This window comes from Nerophis lumbriciformis, linkage group LG04 (assembly GCF_033978685.3).
Source record: "Nerophis lumbriciformis linkage group LG04, RoL_Nlum_v2.1, whole genome shotgun sequence".
NCBI lineage: Eukaryota > Metazoa > Chordata > Actinopteri > Syngnathiformes > Syngnathidae > Nerophis > Nerophis lumbriciformis.
The window spans coordinates 9385879-9408289 of NC_084551.2; the positions used below are offsets into that span (position 1 = coordinate 9385879).

The 22411-nt window shown below is 38.3% G+C and overlaps 1 protein-coding gene across 2 annotated transcripts in view; it reads right to left on the reverse strand.

Moving 5' to 3' along the window:
- Window positions 1-807: 807 nt before the first annotated feature.
- hace1 (HECT domain and ankyrin repeat containing E3 ubiquitin protein ligase 1) overlaps window positions 808-22411 on the reverse strand; it is a 38545-nt gene continuing 16941 nt past the window's right edge. For both annotated transcript variants that reach the window (XM_061948604.2, XM_061948595.2), the window contains 13 exons: window positions 21948-22252; window positions 20521-20589; window positions 20265-20352; window positions 17101-17212; window positions 15840-15937; window positions 15610-15697; window positions 15383-15532; window positions 14962-15158; window positions 14623-14754; window positions 10234-10332; window positions 8135-8205; window positions 7933-8046; window positions 808-4931 (listed from right to left, as the gene is read on the reverse strand). In XM_061948604.2, coding sequence (XP_061804588.1) covers window positions 4829-4931; window positions 7933-8046; window positions 8135-8205; window positions 10234-10332; window positions 14623-14754; window positions 14962-15158; window positions 15383-15532; window positions 15610-15697; window positions 15840-15937; window positions 17101-17212; window positions 20265-20352; window positions 20521-20589; window positions 21948-22252 — 1626 coding nt within the window. In that variant the 3' untranslated portion in view covers window positions 808-4828. The remainder of the gene's footprint in view (window positions 4932-7932; window positions 8047-8134; window positions 8206-10233; window positions 10333-14622; window positions 14755-14961; window positions 15159-15382; window positions 15533-15609; window positions 15698-15839; window positions 15938-17100; window positions 17213-20264; window positions 20353-20520; window positions 20590-21947; window positions 22253-22411) is intronic.

A 22411-nucleotide genomic window follows, 5' to 3' on the forward strand; every position in this document is an offset into this window, starting at 1 on the left:
GGGATGTTCCCAATAAGTGTTTGATGAGCATTCCTCAACTTTATCAGTATTTATTGCCACCTTTCCTAACTTCTTTGTCACGTCTTGCTGGCATCAAATTCTAAAGTTAATGATTATTTGCAAAAAAAAATCAGTTTGAACATCAAATATGTTGTCTTTGTAGCATATTCAACTGAATATGGGTTGAAAAGGATTAGCAAATCATTGTATTCCGTTTATATTTACATCTAACACAATTTCCCAACTCATATGGAAACAGGGTTTGTATATTGTTGTAAAACAGCTTCAAGAGTGACTTATGACAGTGTAGGCCTACGCACACATGTGGGAACAAGCGTACTGTGGCTTTTAACTTTTGGATTACTTCTATTATGAATAGTGTCGGTTCTTAAAAACCCGCGAGGGGCGATCCCATCACAATCATTCTATGACTGGGCTATTTGTTCCTTTTAATGGTCTTATTATGAACTTTGTATTGATTGCTGTGTTAAAACAACTGGATGACAATGTGTGCAATAGCAGGAGGTTTTAGCGTGTGTGATGCAGTGTTATGACAGAGCTGGAGCAGCTGTTCCTTTTGGAATGCCTGTTAGGGGCCATTTAACAGCAGTAGACCTGCTGCTCCAAACGGGTGACCCGACACAGCGCTCACGCTGTGGCCACATATGCCGTTCAAAGCAAACACACAGCTTTTTGCGTACTCATCACGTGCACTCGCACGCCAGATAAGCTGCACATTAGATGCTTGGAAACTCCTGATTCAGTGTTTTCATTGACTAAAATCTTAAAGAATAAAATAGACTTTATTATAAAATACACATGTGATATTGACAACTTTTACAGAAATGCATACAAAGTACTTTGTTAATTTGTCAAAAAGCTGACAAATGATAAGGCAATCCTGACAATACTGATAGAATATATTCCAGCTTTTGCTTTATGGCACACTAAACTTAACAACGAACATACAAAAAAGTACAACCAGCTTTACAGGAAAGGTATACACAGTGGTACCTTAACTTAAGAGAGTTTTGAGATAAGAGCTGTCTCTTAGCTAATTGTCATTCTTCAAGCTGCAAGCATCCCCGCCATTAATTGGTGTAGCAAATGTCAGATCCGCCCCAAAACATCCTATCTTACTCTCTAGTATTAGCGTATAGCTAGGGATCGACATAAAAAGTGGATGATATTCTTTGAATAAAGAAATAAATCCTCAAAAACATGACTGAGCATGTAGTCAACATAATAAAGCAGTTTTAGCGACTCGTTGCTAGTCTGCAGCATACTGAAGCAGAATGTTGAAATAATATTTAAACAGCGGACATGTATCCATGAAAGTATGGAGAAGCTGCTGATGGTGTGGAGATACCGTAGAAGTCCACTCTCCAAAGTAAATGTTCATTATTCTTACATAACTTCATAAAACCACTGTAGTTGTTCATAGTACATTCTATTGTACTGTTTTTCATACAATATTTTTCATAGAAACGTTTGTTTTTCTTCAGAAAAGGCATGTCATGTGTTAAAACAGTGCTGTTTAGGGGAGGAGGGCAAGCACCCATTAAATGTATTTCAATGGGAGACATTGATAAGAGCTCAGTCACAAAACCAATTAGGCTCATAAGTTGAGGAACGACTGCAAATACCTAGGTTTACATGAAGCGAGTACACACACAAAAACAAACATGTCAGAATTTTCCATGCTAAACTGATGTTCGAATATATACAGGAAAGTATGTAAACATTTGGACAGTGTGGTCATACAAAAACAAAAATCAGTGGAAGCAATTGTTCCTGTTCCAGCATACAAAGACATCAGTAGATTTGTCCCCGGGTGTTTATTATGAGTGAGGCTGTTTCCTCCCCCCTCCCCCCACTGATAATGGTTATTCTAATGTGTAATGGTGTGGTAACACCTATATTAGTCAGATGAAAGCAGGGAGCTGATAATACTGCCTTTTAGCCTTATATGAGGATCTGTGACGTTTATGTATGGAATATCAATCAATCAATGTTTATTTATATAGCCCTAAATCACAAGTGTCTCAAAGGGCTGCACAAGCCACAACGACATCCTCGGTACAGAGCCCACATATATATATATATATATACATATTTCAGTCCAAAGGTCCAACACCTAATGTACATTTTTTTCAGAAAGTACAAACATGAAGTGGGTACTTTTTTAACATCAGGTGTGTTGAGCTATTTAGATTACGTTACCGTTTTTTTGTTTTTTTTTAGTATTTGACTCCCACATGCTGTGTACCCTGTTATCTCCCTCTGGTAAGGCGTGGAACGCAGCACACCTGCAGCTGATTGGCAATTAGTGTGCTGGTTTTTTTTGTTCCATTGTAATAATTTACCTTTTGCTGCTGCAAAGATTTTACTGCGTAGTTAAGATGAACTCTTTCTGCATCTACTTGCATTGCCTTGTCATTCCGCCCTTTTTGGTTCTAGCTTAGTTCCATACTGTTGTTGTTGGTTATTTCATGGCGTTTTAGTTTATTTTAATTTTGCTATATTATACTTCAACTTTTTCTATGATTTATAACCTTATTTGCTCATGGATATTGCTTTATAATCTTTGGCTAACACCAAATATTATATTGATTTAAAGGAAATCACACAAATATTTTAGTTTCATTTTTGGGAGTTCAATATTCATTCTAAATTGAGGCTCTAGAGCAGGGGTGTCAAACTCATTTTAGATCTGGGGCCACATGGAGAAAAATCTACTCTCAAGTGGGCCGGACTGGTAAAATCACGATACGATAACTTAAAAATAAAGACAACGTCATATTGTTTTCTTTGTTTAAAAATAGAATAAGCACATTCTGAAAATGTACAAATCATAATGTTGTTGCGGTTTATCATTTATTTGTCGTTATTTATATTTTCTGAATCCATTATGTAATAATGTGCATCAGTCAACTCACTGGTGTTTATTTTTAATCAAGATAAAACGATTATATCAAAATCAAATTACAGGATGTTATTTATATAGTTTGATCATTTTACTCGACTGATGTACTAACATCACGTGGTTTATTTTGTACATATGTAGCATCATTTACAAAGATACAAAGAATTGCTATAGCGACCTCCAGTGGACACATTTAGAACAGCAGTTTCTTTCATTCAAAAATTTCAGGTTAATTTTTATACTTACAAAACTCATCCCGCAGGCCTGTTAAAACCTGTTCGCGGGCCTGATCCGGCCCTCAGGCTGTATGCTTGACACCCCTGCTCTAGAGTATCTACGGTGCAATAATTCAATGACTTGGTACTATTTGCTGTCTTGTTTATTTTCTCTGATTTAATGTGCCAGCAGTAAAGTAACTTCAGCAAAACTACATTTTACAGTCACAAACATTATTCAAACATACAGTATGTTTGGAGATAAAAATGATGTGGGACAGTTTCTATATTACATAAACATTTTGAGTCTGAAAGATTATCTTTTATGCAGAAAAGTAAATATCATTTCAGGCTACCATAAATTACAGTGTATAATAATCGCAGCGGCACAGCGATAACATGAGACATTCGATGTTTCGGAAAACATATTTTGCATAAGCTTTTATGTGACAACCATAAATAGAAGGCAGCGTGTGCATTTATGGCATATATATATGTAATAGTCTTTCATAATCGTGATATCTGTCAATGTTTTAGAATCAAACAAGTCAAAATTCCCTTGGCTTAAAACTGTTGACTGCATAGTCAGAGGGAGTGTAACAGTTTGAGTCATAAACAATAGGTGTACTTGGTGGAGAAAAGCAATGTTAAACAAAGAAGTCAGATGTTTCATGTACTTGATCAACAAGTTTTACGCGACTCAAAACTGATTTTGTCCCACTTCCCTTTACAGATACTCTCAAAATCCTTAAGGTTTTGAGGCTGTTAATCGGCAACTCTAGTTTTTTATTGGCTTAAAGTCTAAAGACAGGATCGAAGTGTTGCTTCTTGATAAACTTCTGAAAAATAACCCCAAAGTATAATGTTGTCGTCTCCATCTTTGACAATGAGGTTCAACGTTTTCTTCGGTATTTCAACACAGCGAGTCACATTGATGCCAAATAGCTCAATTTTAGTCTCATCTGACCACGTGACATTCTCCCAATCCAATCACTTAAGTGTTCATTGGCAAACTTCTGTTTGTGTACATGTCTGTTCTAGGGAAGGTGGACATTGCGGGCACTGCAGGATCTCAAACCTTTAAAGCAAAGTCCTAAATAACATTGCCAAGCTCCTCCTGTGTAATTCTGGGTTGATCGCCCAAAAAATGTACAGTTATCTTGCATTTCTTCCATTTTTTTTTTTTAAATATCGTGCAAACAGTATCTCTCTTATACCGAGCTTCTTACTAATGGGACAATTTGTGTTTCATGTACACATAACCAGCCTGAAGCGGTCATACTTCATGCTGGGGTTAGGGGATTAAATATGTACTTCAATCAATTAAATACAAATTAATGTATAACATTTACCTGATGGTTTTCTTTTATTGTCTTTGTCTATATTCTGTCTGTTTTAAAATTAACATACCATAAGTTATGAAATGTTCATTTCTATGTGAAAGTAGTAAATTTACAAAATCGACAAGTGATCAAATAATTATTTCCCCCACTGTGCATATATACAAACATATATGAATTTCCCCCAGGGATCAATAAAGTACTTTCTATTCTATTCTATTCTATATACACACCCACACACACATTCCTTTTTTTGTCCATGAAGAGCAGCAACTGAATACAGCAGTGGAGTGTGTGGTGTGAGGGGAGTCTGCACACCTTTCCAGCAGCACAACAGGATACGACGATTATGCCATGGTATACCCGTAGCTCCCACAATGCAACGCTACCAGGAGGCGATCTCTTAGGATCTCCTGGCTGGGATATTCCGGGAGTTTCAGCATGTTGATACTGCAAGGGGAAGAAAAATATCTCAAAATGTGTACAGAATGGTTAAGCTGGAAGGGTCAGAGAGCTTTTATATGAAGCTGGTGAAAGACGCGTAGTGTACGCAGTAAAAACCTTCAGCCTCAAAATAAGGTAACTTTCGCACATTCCACTACAAAGAGGCCTCTCCCTGATTCCAACCATCAGCGTTCTGTAGGTTACAATGAAACCTGCTATAGGTGAGAATCACTGAAGAAACATACTGCCCCCTAATGTTTAGCCATACTATTGCAAAGAAGGATAGTAATTGAATGTGTCTTTGTGCCTTTGTATGTAAGTATTCTGTCTTCCCCTTCTGTTCTGTCTGAAGCTGAATATGTAAAGCTGTTTGTCTGCTAAAATACATTATTTAATAATCTAGAATTGGATGATTTACCAATTGTATTGAGATGTAATTAAAGCAGAATATAACAAACGTGCCGAAACAAAATGGGGATGCTTTGTCTGTAAGGAAGGGATCAATAGACGGTACTTTGGCCTCACAGAGAATGGAATATTTGACTTCATGATTCAATGTGAACAGGGACAGGCAATATGGCGTAAAATCTATATTACAATTTATACTGCAGCCTCCTAAGGTTTACTTTGGGTATTGGTCCAGTTGGGTTTGTGTATCAATTGTAGTTACAGGGGCAGTACTGACCATACCGATACTTAAAAATTGCAAGTTTGTTGAATGATACAATTTTTGATCACAATAAATATCACACAAAAACATAAGATGGTGGTGCAACAATATCAAGGACATATTTATGTTGTTTCCTACTGTTGGATTTCAATCTTTTGATTTTTGCCCTTATAGCCCTCCTGTGTCGAAGGACCTATTTTCGGAGTTTGTAAACAATAACAAAGACGATAAAAGATTTTGTGATTATAAAAAATATAGATCTAATCACTGTAGTATTGACCATATACTGACACTAAACTTGTATCGTTACTGTCGATCCCTATTTGATCTGCCCACCTCTGTTAAACATTCAGAGAGCTCTACCTTAGTGGCTTATTGCAGTGTTTTGGTAAGGATTGGGACCCATTGTTGGGCCAAGAGCCGAGAGGAATGCCAAAAAAAATATGTTTCTAAGCTGTGGACCGTTTGGGCCGCATCGGAACGCCGTTGTAATACACTTTTCCACCACTCATGGCATCCATCCATCCACTGTTTACACTTGTGATTCTGCAATGAGGACGGAAGTTACTGGTTTTTTTTTTAATGTTTTTAAATGTGAAGCACATTGTGCTACATTTTATATGTATGAAATATGCTATACACATAAATTATGATTGATTGATTGCTAATCTTTGCGTAGAAAAGTGGGGTGGCACCAAGTGTCTTTTCGTGTCGTTCTCGCTATTCCCGGGTCTAAATTGGCTGTCAAAGTGTACCAACTTGTCGGAATACGTCCACGTCCTTCTACAACCCAGCTCTTCAGTCGATGATGTCAACATTGGCACACAAGCTAGTGATAACAGAGCCGCGATAAATAGTTTGTCTATGTTAGCGCTTATACTTACAATATCACTAATACTTAGTTAATATTCAGGTCACAAAATGTAAATATGCAAGTATCGTTGACGTCTTTTTGGATGTTTTTTAATTGGGTTTTATGGGTGGAATAGCGGACCTCCCATTGGCTCTGCTGTAAGAGGACTTTTATTTACGTTTATTGACGAGTTAGAATGCATTTTTTTTAATTCCATCCTTTCATAATGATTGTGAATGATAGGCAAAATTCCCAAAAAAGTCCAGTTTGTCTTTAAGTGCAAAATATGACTAAATTGTTGAAGATGTATTTCCATTTGGACATTAATTGTATAGACAGTTTAGTTATGAAATAAATGTATTATTATTAGGGGTGTAATAATTCATCGATGCACTGACAGACCAATTTATATTCCTAAATCTCAAGTATATTGATCTGTGCTCGGCGAGTTTGCCTTTCGGAAGATAGGCATCGATCGAGATAATTTTCTTCTTCTTCTTCTTCTTCTTTTTAGTTTATTTCGAACATGAACACACTTACATCATAATACATCACACAATTTCATATCATTTCATTTTACATCATGTCCGAAAAAAAGTAGGAAGAAGCAAAGCTTATTTAATCCTACCCCTTTCCCACTTCAAAGCGTTTACAAATATATAGAATCATTTACTGACCTTTTTATATAATAAAATAATATCTATGAATTAGTATACAACAGTTTTGTAATATGTAATTAATGAATTAATTCAGTCATTATTAACATACTGAGATGAAGAATATCTTATTTTCAATAAGGTTGAAAGTATTTCTCATAATTCTTCTTCTTTGTACTCTGTAAGCACTATTATTTTGAACAACCTCTTAAATTGGATCATATCAGTACAATTTTTTACTTCTTTACTTAATCCATTCCATAATTTAATTACACATACTGATATGCTAAAAGTTCTAAGTGTTGTACGTGCATATAAATGTTTTAAATTATTTTTTCCTCTAAGGTTATATTCCTCCTCTTTAGTTGAGAAGAATTGTTGTACATTCTTTGGTAGCAGGTTAAAGTTTGCTTTGTACATCATTTTAGCTGTTTGCAATTTTACCAAATCAACGAACTTTAATATTTTTGACTTAATAAATAAAGGGTTTGTGTGTTCTCTATATCCAACATTATGTATTATTCTAACTGATCTTTTTTGTAACACATTTTAAAAGGGAATGATCGATACTATAAAAGGAAAACATTGGATTTAAGAACGGTAGACTTAATATGAAGTTTAACACTTTTAAAAATGAGAACATTAAATGTTTAGTCTATTTTTCCTATCTGTGATGTCATCAAAACAAAAATAGATAGCTATTCACAAATGCAAACACCACAAGACAATATCATAAATTACAACACAACAGCTTTCAGTTAGAGCATGATTGCAAAAGCTATCACAAATACATGGCTGAAAAAAAGACACACCAGTGGAGCTGCTTACCAAGTACTGGAGGTAGGAAGAAGGTTGGAGGTGTATGGCACTGCAGAAATTGTGAACTTCTGTAAACCGCTGCCACCCATCAGATAGGCAAAGCCACCATGAGGAACTCTGGAACTGATAATAAAGGAAAACATGTGTTACGAGGTTAGTGAAACAGATTTAAATATTGTTTTATCGAGTTGGTTAGATGTTTTAGACAAACCTTCCCGTGACAAACTGAAGCATTAGAACTCGTTCTTCCTGGGTTAGGCTTCGCACAACTTCCCAAAACCACTGTAACACAGTATATGGATAGATGTCAGAGGTAAATTAAAGGTAAATGTGTCCAAGCTTTTCCACAATCCGATATGTCAAAGAATATTTAATTAAATGTTTCTTATAAATGTCCTTATACTATGACAAGGGCAAAATTATGCTCAAACAGCCAAACTCAAATAAAAACATTACATTACCTTCATACAAGCTGAGTTACAAAAGACAAAAAATAAACATGTAAGAAAGAGAAACTGTTCAATTTCACTACTACCAATGTCAAACACAGTGACATTCCGCATGCGGGCATTTTGTAGCCAGATGCACCAGAGGCACCTTCATTAACGGCCTTCTGAAATATAACACGTATAGAATAATAACGATAAATTGTTATTGATCCCCACTCAAAGAGTTTACGAAGTGGAAAGAAGAAGAATCCTGATATACATCTTGAACTTTATGGAAAATATAGTCTTATTTAATTAAAAGAGACTCACAACTTGCAGACAACCATTTATTCATGAGAACTTTATTAATTATTTAATTTGTGTTACAAATTGAGCACAGGAAGTTAAAAAACAAATGTGTTAGAAATTGCTATGAAATTAAAAAGGTGTAGGATTAAATAAACTCTGCTTCTTCCTACTATTTCAGATAGTAATAATAACCCACAATAATGGTCCTACTTGCATAACAGTTCATCATGCATCATCATAGTCAAAGGGGAACTGGAATTTTGCCTATCTTTCACAATCATTATGAAAGACATGATGATGGATTGATTTTTTTCAAACAAAGTCTGCTTACAATGGACCCCATGGCCATTCAATTCTGCCTAAAGAGCCCCTAAAACATCCAAACACCTCCATTAGGATTTTATATACCGTACATGATGTAAGTATATATGTAATGTAGTAACGGGCACATTTATAATAACATTTTATATTTATGTGTTTTGATCATTATTAATTTAAAAAACGCATCACATTTGCTTTTTTTGCCTTCATCAGATTGTTACTCTCTGCAGACTTCATGAGAGCCCACCAACATAATAAAACATCACCTACTGTACAAGGTCCACTGCCATTAGGATGCCGGCAGCTAGGATGTTCATATATTCCCATTTAGATGAAAAATATAAATATAAATTGGGTATGGCCGGGAGAGATGGGGACAAGTGCTTTTTGTGTCATTCTTGCCAGTTCCAGGTCCTAAATGGCTGTCAAAGTGTCCAAACTTGTCAGGTTATATCTTCAGACATCTACTTTTCAGGTGAGAGGCATGATTTATGATCTAAAATAATTTTACAGGGAGCAAGGAAGCGAGGAAGCAGCAGACCACTTGATGATTAAACATAGGGAGTAGCGGAAGTGATTCCGTCGTCGCTGTAAATAGGTTGTGTGTGTTACCACTGGTAACAGCAAAATCACTAAAATTGGGTAATGTTCAAGTCACAAAATTTAAATTGAGTTTGTTGTCGCTCTTTGAATGGTTATTTATCAGATCTTTTGGGCGGAATAGTGGAGCTCTCATTGGCTCCGTTGTATGCGGACTTTTATTTAATATTTAGAATGCATTAAAATAAAATCCATCTGCCGTCATGTCTTTTATAAGGAATGTGAATGATAGGCAAAATTTAAAAAAAAAGTGCAGTTTCCCTTTAAGGCCGAGTACATACAGTTTTTACAGTGTTCAGTCCACCAAATGGTAAGTCCTTTTATTGTATTCTAGTTTTATGTTGTGCTATTTGACAGTGATTAACTAATTTGTCTACCTGTCCGACAGGTAAGAAATTTAAGGTGCCACTTATAATATTGCTTAAACATGATGGCGGGTTTTTACTTCATTTTCTAATTTTACATTGTTTTCGATGACAAATAGTTTAGAATGTTCCACTGTAATTACTAAATTCCGTATCTAATTTTCAAAGTCCAAAAGTCAAACCTGTGTAATTAAAATAAACTATGCTTTCTTTGTGCATGTCAGTAGATTGGCCGTCCAAACCCTAAAGGAATAATTCCAAGTCACAGTAGTAAATAATGAGCCAACCTGAATGACTGGCTCCTGAGGTTCGTAGCCACTTGTGTATTCAGTGTTCCTGCACCAATCCTGCACATCGATCTCTGGCATCCCTGACAGTAGGAGCTCCTGCACATACAAGCACAAACGGAGTGAAGGAAAAAAAGTCTTATTTCGCCAGAACATATTGATGCTTGTAAAATGTCGCCCCTGAGGGTACATTTATGTAGCATTGCCATCAGATGTGTATACAGCTTTGTGAATAAATACCAATATTCCGGCTGTGGCATTCACACAATACTGTATCAATACAATGCAGCTACACCTTTTTGTCATTACGCTGCTAACAGAGGTGATAAACAGCTAATGAGTGTACAACACGAGGTCGAAAAGAGACAAAAATCATGTTTAATGTACTGTATAAATACAATACATTTTCATTGTAAACGTATTATATAAACGAGGAGTATTGTACTGTAATAGGAATGCTCTATTTTTAAAGGTCTGTCATTACTGAGGACTATCACCATTGTAATTTAAAATTGAATGCCACAAAGTTATACATTTCAAAATTAAAAGTTTCTGAAACAATACAATCGTAAACAAATATAATGGTCCGTAAACATTGTTTTTGATGCTGACAACAAGGGCACTTAATTCATAGTTCTAGATTTTAAAATGATGTCTACAAGTACAATTCTCCTCAAAATAAACACAGTAGCGCTTTTAGACTTGTTTTCATACATTTTGGAGCTGGAGTTTCTGCATTAGCCTGCTGACATCACCTACAGAAGACTGGAGTCAATTTCATACTGCACAGTATGTGTTTGCATCCCAAATCATGATATTTTCACGCAGAATTTGAAGAGATGTTTAAATATGCTTGCCACGTGCATTTTTGCAGTTTCCAGCAAAACAACTAAAGGTGTCAGCCAGCATACATTTCCAAATGATGGAAATATGAGGAAAGTATGGACCTTTCTTGACTCACGCAGAATGGGACAGACCAAGCGAGAGGAGTGTAATTTGCAGCAATCATTTGAATGATTCTGACACAGAAGAAAAAGTGTTTTGGTCGCAGTTTGGATGGAAAAAAATGTAAAGACTCCAGCAAAATGTGATTATGAAAATTAGAAGCACCATCACGGAGAGAAAGACTGAAAAATTGAGAAAGAAGTGCAGAGCTGTGGCCTCGTTTATTAAGAGTTGCTACTACTACTAAAAATCCAGAAAACCGCGTACCAAAGAAAAAATACAGATGTAATCAATGTGCACACGTACTGCTCCAAGCACATTTCTTTGTTACATTCGGCAGATGTCTGCGTGGCATGAAACACGCAAATCATATTAAAAATAACAATGTGCCTGATCTCTACACGGTATGACTCAGTAGGAGGTGCTTCTTTCTCGTGTTTCGAGCGATCAAAAGAGGGTTGAGATTGTGAGAATGCTGTGTACTTCGAAAACCGCACACAGGATGAAATTAAAAAAAACAAATGATCGAACATCAGGAAGAAGGTAAAGAGGAAAATGGATGTGCATGGCCAAAAGAGGCAAGCCAGAGGACCGGAGATAAAGGGGTGCTGCACCCCATTTAAAGATAGCTGCTTCAATAAGACATATAACTTTAAAAGAGGTGGGTGCCTCCAATTACATCCAAGATATATATAATTTGTGTAACAAAATGTGTACCAACAATATAGCCTGCTCACAGCCAGATTACAGTTTCATGTAAAAAAAATAATGTACAATTAGATTTGCAATCTCTTAAATTTAAACATAATAATAATAATAATAATAATAATAATAATAATACCTGGGATTTATATAGCGCTTTTCTAAGTACCCAAAGTCGCTTTACATGTAGAACCCATCATTCATTCACACCTGGTGGTGGTAAGCTACTTTCATAGCCACAGCTGCCCTGGGGTAGACTGACGGAAGCGTGGCTGCAATTTGCGCCAACGGCCCCTCCGACCACCACCTATCATTCATCATTCAATTCACCGGTGTGAGTGGCACCGGGGGCAAAGGGTGAAGTGTCCCGCCCAAGGACACAACGGCAGCGATTTTTTGGATGGTAAGAGGCGGGGAGCGAACCTGCAACCCTCAGGTTTCTGACACGGTTGCTCTACCCACTACGCCATGCCGCCCCTAAACATGCCAGCATATCACAAAGGATATGATATACTTTCTCATGTTTGATTAGTCAAGTTAATATTACATCACAGGAAAGAACTTGCTGTCGTAGCGGTTTGTGACCCAGTCCTCCACCATCTCCGGTGCGAGTGTTCCACCGCCGGCTGCTGCTGTCCGCCCGACTGGCTATGATTGCAATAGGTGGCAAATTGGTTGCCAAAATAAATCAATATGTGTTATTACGAACCCCGTTTCCATATGAGTTGGGAAATTGTGTTAGATGTAAACATAAACGGAATACAATGATTTGCAAATCATTTTCAACCCATATTCAGTTGAATATGCTACAAAGACAACATATTTGATGTTCAAACTGATAAACTTTTTTTTTTTTTTTTAAATAATCATTAACTTTAGAATTTGATGCCAGCAACACGTGACAGAGAAGTTGTCAACAAATGTGTGAGCAAATTGTTGAACAGTTTGAGAAAAACCTTTCTCAACCAGCTATTGCAAAGAATTTAGGGATTTCACCATCTACGGTCCGTAACATCATCAATGGGTTCAGAGAACCTGGAGAAATCACTGCACGTAAGCAGCTAAACCCGTGACTTTCGATCCCTCAGGCTGTACTGCATCAACAAGCGACATCAGTGTGTCAAGGATATCACCACATGGGCTCAGGAACACTTCAGAAACCCACTGTCAGTAACTACAGTTGGTCGCTACATCTGTAAGTGCAAGTTAAAACTCTCCTATGCAAGGCGAAAACCGTTTATCAACAACACCCAGAAACGCCGTCGGCTTCGCTGGGCCTGAACTCATCTAAGATGGACTGATACAAAGTGGAAAAGTGTTCTGTGGTCTGACGAGTCCACATTTCAAATTGTTTTAGAAAACTGTGGACGTTGTGTCCTCCGGACCAAAGAGGAAAAGAACCATCCGGATTGTTATAGGCGCAAAGTTGAAAAGACAGCATCTGTGATGATATGGGGGTGTATTAGTGCCCAAGACATGGGTAACTTACACATCTGTGAAGGCACCATTAATGCCGAAAGGTACATACAGGTTTTGGAGCAACATATGTTGCCATCCAAGCAACGTTACCATGAACGCCCCTGCTTATTTCAGTAAGACAATGCCAAGCCACGTGTTACATCAACGTGGCTTCAAAGTAAAAGAGTGCGGGTACTAGACTGGCCTGCCTGTAGTCCAGACCTGTCTCCCATTGAAAATGTGTGGCGCATTATGAAGCCTAAAATACCACAACGGAGACCCCCGGACTGTTGAACAACTTAAGCTGTACATCAAGCAAGAATGAGAAAGAATTCCACCTGAGAAGCTTAAAAAATGTGTCTCCTCAGTTCCCAAACGTTTACTGAGTGTTGTTAAAAGGAAAGGCCAGTGGTGAACATGCCCTTTCCCAACTACTTTGGCACGTGTTGCAGCCATGAAATTCTAAGTTAATTATTATTTGCAAAAAAAAAATAAAGTTTATGAGTTTGAACATCAAATATCTTGTCTTTGTAGTACATTCAATTGAATATGGGTTGAAAATGATTTGCAAATCATTGTATTCCGTTTATGTTTACATTTACATCCAACACAATTTCCCAACTCATGTGGAAACGGGGTTTGTATTATACAGCAGTCAACTTTGTATGCTCTGCACGCAGACGTAAGTGTTGGTGGACCACACAGCACACATCAAAATTGCAGCACAGCCACAACCAAACACAAACACACTCAGTGGAATTTAGGGGTGACTGGCAGGTGGGAGGCTCCGACAAAATAAACCGCAGAGTCTGTGTCTGTTCATCTTAGTGAAGAAACCCAGGGACACTGGTCAAAATAGAGCCCATGAAATGGAGAATATTAGTTTATTAGATGTGGTTTGCACTTGGAATTGGGCAAAAATGCAAAATGGGACGGCTTTATTATTTTTGAAAGTAGCCATAAATTAAACATAAAACAGGTTTTTGACTGTCAATATTTTCGAGATGAGAAACGACCGTGTGACCGAGGGAGGAATAATACAATTGATCCATGTTTAAGTGAGAACATTATATCTGCCAACACACAGGTGGGAAAACCCCCCACAACCAGAGCTAAATAGGGAGGTGGGGCTTCAAGGTGACCCCATCGCCAGCCGTGGCTAATCATTCCCTATATTAGTTGCAAGAGGGACAAGCTGGCGGTGGGAAACAAGGTGAGTAGCAACTGTTAAAGTCAATGAGGAGAAGAGTGCGAAAGAGACAAGAGGGAGGGACGTCCGCTTACCAATTCATATTCATCAAAAAGCTGGATGAGTGAGGGCGGGATGAAAGTGTGGAATCCTTGCAAGAAAGCATTTATCTGAGGCTGGATGGCCCGTGTCATTCTTAGCTCTGTCACCAGTTGGACATACTCAGCCTGGTGAATAGACGAACACAAACACAAAAAATAACGTCTTTAGAAAACAGAAAAAACAGACTGTTCATGGTTGTCCTGTCAACCTGACTAAGCACAGTGCCAACTATTGGCTTTGGCACAATAAGACAGAGATTACTCAAACTGCCTGACTATGCAGCCAAAGAAGACAGGTCTGTACAAAAAAAACACACACACAATAAAAAGTACCTTATTGTCCTGAGTCACAATGATGCTTATGCCTCCTGGTTTGAGAGGCACTTCCTCCATGGCACCAAACACGTCAGTCTCCACAGAGAAAGTGAGTTCCAGACCTAAATCACTGATGTCATTGTCCAGGATCCACTGCAAGTTCTTGGCATACTCGGGATCTATAGATGACACATCCTGGTAGTTCACTGGGATACCTGGAACAACCAAATAAAAAGGCAGAAAAACAAAGTCAGTTAAGCTTCGATAACTGTATGTAGACACTTATATTGCTATCACTACAATAATGGTGAAGCAAATGGTCATCATAATATTCCACAGAGACTTCAAACCCGACTCCTAAACAGAGCCGTTACTTAAAAGTTCAAGTCTTAAGTAAAGACCTATTATCATCATAATCATATTCTATAATTCCTTTTACCTAGAATGTGTTTGTAGAAGGAGCGGGTGAAATAGATATTGACCAGCTGCCTGTGATACAGAGCGAGACCCAAAATTTGGCCTGCAAACTGGAAGTAGTTCAGGTGGTCTGGATTCACTGAAGAGTTACTGTTGGGCTGGAAAGTTGTACCTGTAAAATCACAAGCACACTGTAAAACACATTGATTCTAGATAAAAAAGACGTGGTTGTCATACTGAATGGTATACCATCAGCTGACTGAGTGAAGAGAGCATAGTCTGGATTGATGATCTCATTGGACAGGATGTCAAACCATTCCCGAACAACACCCTGACCCTGTAAAATATGTGAAGTTCAAATGACAACACGATTCTCTGAGTATGGCATCACTGCTGACTGATCATCTAACAAGTGAGAAAAGGTGGATAAGAAGTTGTCTTGCTGAGAAACTGTTGTGTGTCACCATCAAAATACGCACCATTCCCTCTTCGCCATGGAAGCGGACAGCAATCCCTTGCTTCAGCTTCTCATTGGTAGACTTGGAAACCATCTCACAGCTGCTTCGAAATATTGAGTCTGTTGACATAATGCAAAGATATTTCAGATTTTTGATGAATAAATGAACGATACACAGCAGGATACCTGCACAGTTTTATGAGATAAAATAATCACAAAGCTGTACCAAAAATTCTATCTTAACGATAAGTGTAATATTTTGCCCATCTAAGTAAAACTACTACATTTGTCAGAAGAGTTCCAGGACTAGTGTGACAAGGATATATTTCGAATCAAAATTAAAAGTTTACCCCCTCAACATAATCCCTCTGTATTCTAAGGCACTTACCCAGCCATCTCTGCTGAGGGTTTCTAACATTCACAAGGTGTTTACATTATTATTATTATTTGTATTTTTTTTTAAAGATTTGTTAGTGTTACCGTCACGTAGTACTTGTACAAATATGTGCTTAGACACTTGACGCCTTGAACATGGAATTGTTGGATGCTCAGGGCATTGCAAACTGGATCACAGTGAAGCAGCCACCAATTTTCCTGCCACAACTCCTGCCTCTTCTCGCACACTGAATAGAGATAATTTCATAGACGTGCTAGTTGATCGCCTGGCACTGTGGCAATAACTTAAAAGTGGATGATACCCTGCCCAATCTCAGTAGCCTAGTGGTTAGAGTGTCCGCCCTGAGATCGGTAGGTTTTGAGTTCAAATCCCGGCTGAGTCATACCAAAGACTATTGACACTCAGCATCAAGGGTTGGAATTGGGGGTTAAATCACCAAAAATTATTCCCGGGCGCGGCCACCACTGCCGATCACTGCTCCCCTCACCTCCCAGGGGGTGATCAAGGGTGATGAGTCAAATGCAGAGAATAATTCCGCCACACCTAGTGTGTGTGTGACAATCATGGGTACTTTAACTTTTAACATAGAAGATCAACAGTTTTGGAAATTTTCTGACCCAAATCACACATAAGACAAGAACTATCCCTCTGTATGCTGCAGCGTAGGTAAACAAAAAAAATGTAAAGTATAATAGAGATAATAAACGAATACCTTTCTAAAAGTAATTTAACAAAAAATTACACATTTTGTAAAGGCAAAATTATAAAACACGTTCTAGATCTCATTAGATTATGCAGGTATGCCCTAATAATGTGGTTGGCTCAAAAACAACCAATTTAACCTCCGATGTCCTTCACACATAGACATTGAAGTTTCTGTGTGCACCTCTGTGGATGAGTAGGATGTCACTCTCATTGACCGGACGATGAACCATGTCGGAGTCTGGCTGACCAGCAAGAAGATGCTCGTAGAACCACTCACAGCGATCCTTAAAGGGCTGTGGAGAAATGCACAACTTTGACAAACATCACACAGCACTTACCCCTCTTAAACTAATTACCAATTTGCCTCACTTTCAAATCTAAGACTGTGGATTTTCAGTCTCAACCAACGGCCTGGAAAGCCTTCTTTGTTGAAATACTTTTCTGTAATACAGAGTTGGAGCTGAGCTATATTTGCATAATGTATGCCTTTGTTCTCTAAGCGCTGGAGGTAGAGTGAAGGATGAGTGTAGAGAGAGCGAGAGAGAGAGAGAGAGAGGTTTTTCCTCCTGGGGCTGTGAGGCGTACCGAGAGAGAAATCAGATGAAATCAAATTCACCAGGTTAAAGTCTGTAATTAAAACAAGGGCCTGCTCCCAGGCGAGCCATAATCCATACATAACGAGGCTTGGCATTCTGCAGCTCAAATATAAATACAGACGAGCAAGTAGCATAAAAACTTGAAGCAGCAGTTTTTGATTGAAGAAGTCAGATAAATAGAACCTCAGGCAAGTGTTGTGGCCATAGCTATAACAATTTTAAAAAAGAGCCAAGAGAAAAGTTGTAAAATAGGTCTTTGTTGGTAGACATATTGGATAACATAGGACAAATAGATAAATACATAATGTGAAGTTTTTCAGACTATCTAAATATTTGGGTTGTGCATCTCATTGTGTGCAAAAAGTAAATGACACAACAATACAATAAATCAGGGGTGTCCAAACATCTGCCAGCAAGGGCCGCATGCTGAAAATCGAAAGATTGCCGGGGGCCATTTTGATTTATATTTTTTTTTTACTTTAAAGATACGCATAAATAATTACAAGTACCAGTATATGCTGAACTATATAAAAAAAACATAATCTTAGCTGTTGTGTAATAAATGACAAAGCAAATAGTAAATGGTAAATGGGTAAATGTATAACGCTTTTCTACCTTCAAAGTGTTCTAAGCGCTTTGACACTATTTCCACATTCACTGGCCCTAACCACGACCCATTAGGAGCAAGGGTGAAGTGTCTTGCTCAAGGACACAATGGACATGACTAGGATGGCAGAAGCCAGGGATTGATCCAGGAACCCTCAGGTTGCTGACACGGCCACTCTACCAACCGAGCCACTTGGTCGACGAGGGAAGACTTTGGAAAATCTATCAATCAATCAATCAATGTTTATTCATATAGCCCTAAATCACGAGTGTCTCAAAGGGCTGCACAAGCCACAACGACATCCTCGGTTCAGATGCCACATCAGGGCAAGGGAAAAACTCAACCCAATGGGACAATGAGAAACCTTGGAGAGGACTGCAGATGTGGGGACCCCCTCCTAGAGCGACCGGTGCAATAGACGTCGAGAGGCTCTAGCATAATATTGTGAGAGTCCAGTCCATAGTGGATCTAACATAGTAGTGAGAGTCCAGTCCATAGTGGTGCCAGCAGGAGACCATCCCGAGCAGAGACAGGTCAGCAGCGCAGAGACGTCCCCAACCAATGCAAGTAACATTTTCTAACAACAGTAGAGTACCATTTTTAATTCAATAGTACCGCAGTACTTTGCAAGTACTGGTATACCGTACAACCCTAATAGGAAGGGAAAAAAACCTAACCTATTTAAATGTCTTTAAAATGAAGTGGAAAACAAATAACAAATCGAAATGAACATTTTGCTTGCATCTCTTCATCAATTCCTCTCCGAACTCAGTTTGTAAACGATCAATGAGTCCATACAAAGCTAAGAGCCGGAGATTCAAGAAATACACGGCGCACTTACCCGTGTAAAAAATTATCCAAGGAGGGGAACCTTAAACGATGGTTTAGTGTGGCTGACACGGTGCTTAGGCTAAATAATTATTTGTTTAAGGAGTTATCCGGCTTACTGTAGAAGGGGCCTTAGTGTAGAGGCAACTTTAACTGCTTACAATTTTGTCTTGCTGTAGAAAGCGATCGTTGCTTCCGGTCGCTGCTTCCTGGTGTGACATCACGCGTCTAAAACATCTGGCCGTGTGTTTTGGCCTCCCATATCTCTCACTCTAAAACTATGAGTAAGCACACAATGTGCCTAATCCCGCGCCCCGTAGGTGTATCTCTTTGCTGGTAAAGGTAATGATCCTTCCGCAGGTTCACATACAGAAACGTAGTTACGACTTTAACTTGCTCTATTTAGTCAAGTTTGATGTCTTTTTGGTGCAGCGCCAGAGCCAAGGACCTCACTAACAAATCTAATCTCTATCATGTTTATTTATTGATCAGATTGGTTAGCCTTTTTTGATAGTAGAAAAAGAGATCTCTGTTTTGTTCACTTAAATTAAAGACGGCGTGGCGCAGTGGAAGAATGGTCGTGCGCGACCCGAGGGTCCCTGGTTCAATCCCCACCTAGTACCAACCTCGTCATGTCCGTTGTGTCCTGAGCAAGACACTTCGCCCTTGCTCCTGATGGGTGCTGGTTAGCGCCTTGCATGGCAGCTCCCTCCATCAGTGTGTGAATGTGTGTGTGAATGGGTAAATGTGGAGGTAGTGTCAAAGCGCTTTGAGTACCTTGAAGGTAGAAAAGCGCTATACAAGTACAACCCATTTATCATTTATTTATTTACCGTATTTCTTTTATAAGTATCTGAAATAATCACCTTATGCTGCAGTATTTACATCATGTGACGTTATACTGACACCTAGTGACCAGTCAGTAAACAGATAGTAGATAGATAGATAGATAGTACTTTATTGATTCCTTCAGGAGAGTTCCCTCAGGAAAATTGAAATTCCAGCGGCAGTGTACAGAATTGAGATCGAATTTGAAAAGTAAAAAGTAAATAATAAATAATCAATAATGCGGGTATATGTTATTGTTTTGTATCCCCTGTCATCCTATCATAACAATCTGTTTCTCTGTCAACATTTTTTTTTTTTTTTTAAACGCCATAGATTCGACTGATAGTTGACTTTGGGCAAAAATATTTGCATAACAAATGTGGTTTAATGAAATGGTAACAACAATGTTTATGGTCAGACTCATAAGTATCCTACCTAATCAGTTCCTCCACATAGTAAAGATTGTTCTTGTTTGTGTCTTCCTACCTGGCCCTTAATGATATGCATGAAGCGTGACATCAGCTCGGGACACTCGAGCAGGAAGTGGAAGTGGTTAAAGATGATCTTCGGATTTCTATGAAAGGAGGGGCAGAAATGAGACCGATGAAAATACATTACGGCATGAAGGGGGGAGGGTTGCGAAAGTTGAAGTGAATTGATTGAAGTTTTTTTTTTTCCAATCAATAGCTGGTCTCTGGGCATCGTGAAGAAGTTGATGTATCCCTGAATGCCACTTACTCACCTGTTTACAAAACACTTCAGCACCTCGTCATGCTTGCAGACAAACTCAATGAAGTGAGGGGATGTCATTCTGGGTGAGGAAAGAGAGGAAGTGATGAGTGAGAAAGGACAGTGAAGTAGACAGCATCAACAATTCTGTGGCACCGTCTGCTTTCCAATTAGACACATATTACTCATCTGAAACAGCCAAATGTCGACAATGAAAATGATGAATAGCCATAGGAGACAAAACTAGACCAGAATCTTAATTAACAGCAGGGTGAAAGACCCAAGATAAACAAAAACAGAGACAAGCATCTCATCTCAACAGGCACGTCAATATCAGGCTTCTCTTAGCTGCTCATTAAGCATGCTTAATGATCTAATTTAGCATAATTACAGACTTGGTCAAATTTTTAACAAACAGAGGAGAGAAAATTCCCTTTTGAGTTCTAGGTACTAAGTAAAATACTGAAAGTAATCTCAGGTATTTTTTGGCCAATACCAGTCATGTAGGATAGAGGCAGTATGAGCAGTAGAAGCTGTCTATGGGAAGTCGGCGTTTGAGTGAGCGATTAATATTTCTACGGTCTTGCAAATTCAAAATTTATGTACATCATAGAATAGAAGAGAATATATCTTTATTGTCATGTCGTTTCACAACCTCACAGACCCATAACATAAGTTATAAGACCCATAACTTTTTAGACAGAGAAGAGTTAACAATGCCCTTGCAACACATCAGTGAGTACATATTTGTTTACAGTGGTACCTCTACTTAAGAATGCACCAACTCAAGAGTGTTTTGAGATAACTGTTATGCTTTAAGTTGCAAGCAAAACATTGAAATACAAGCATTCCTGCCATTAGATGGCGTTGCAAATGTCACAGTGAACCCTGTAAGGGCTGCCCAAAACATCTTGTCGTACCCACTAGCGTTAGCATATAGCTAGTAATTGACGTAACTTTGTTTTGGAACAAAATCACTATATCACAAAAAAATAAAAGAGTTGTAGAAATTATTTAAAACTCAAGACAGCCATGACATTATGTTCTTTACAAGTGTATGTGAACTTTTGACCACAACTTTGTGTGTGTGTGTGTATGTATATATATATATATATATATATATATATACATATACATTTTATATTTTTAGGAATTGCAGAATGTGAAAATGAATCAATCCCTAAACTCAATTGAGCCTGCAGATGAATTATTCATCCCAGCAGCCCTCTAAAATTCCCAACATTGATATCTATTTAATCTGTCTGCCAATTGTAAAGAAAATATATAGTAGCATTAGTCATGCATGTTACCCTATCAGCATTGCGAATGGTTATGGATTAGGTCCGGCTTTTTAACATGTACTCCTATTACAATTTCTGTACCATTAAATTAATTCCTCCTGCTTTCTCTTTTGATTGACAGTCATTACAGCAGACCTACCCTTGTGGCATCTGGCAGGAGCAGCACATGTAGAAGGCCTGGATCACAGCACTGAGCCGACTGGCTGTCATGGAGATAACGTCTTCTCCTTCGGCGTACACCTCGGTTTCCATGACAATCTGAGCGTCCAGTGAGGTGGAGAGCTTTGGTGTGGCGTTAGAGTGATCGACCTCCCGCTGCTTGAGAATCAGAGAGGCTATCTCACTGCTGGAAGATGTGGAAGACGGGTTCTTCCTGTTTCTGTCCAGCTCAGTGGAGATTAGCACAAGCCACTCATCCAGCGAATGCCAAAGCAGCTCCAACGGCTGGAAAACAAACAAGACGTGAGAAAAAAAAAAGGGACCAAAGAGAATTCATAATGAATACATTATGAAATAAGAATTAATTTGAATTTATTATTTCGCTTTAAGGGTATCTTCGGGTCACACTCAACTTGAATAAACACATTCAATAAATGTTTCATT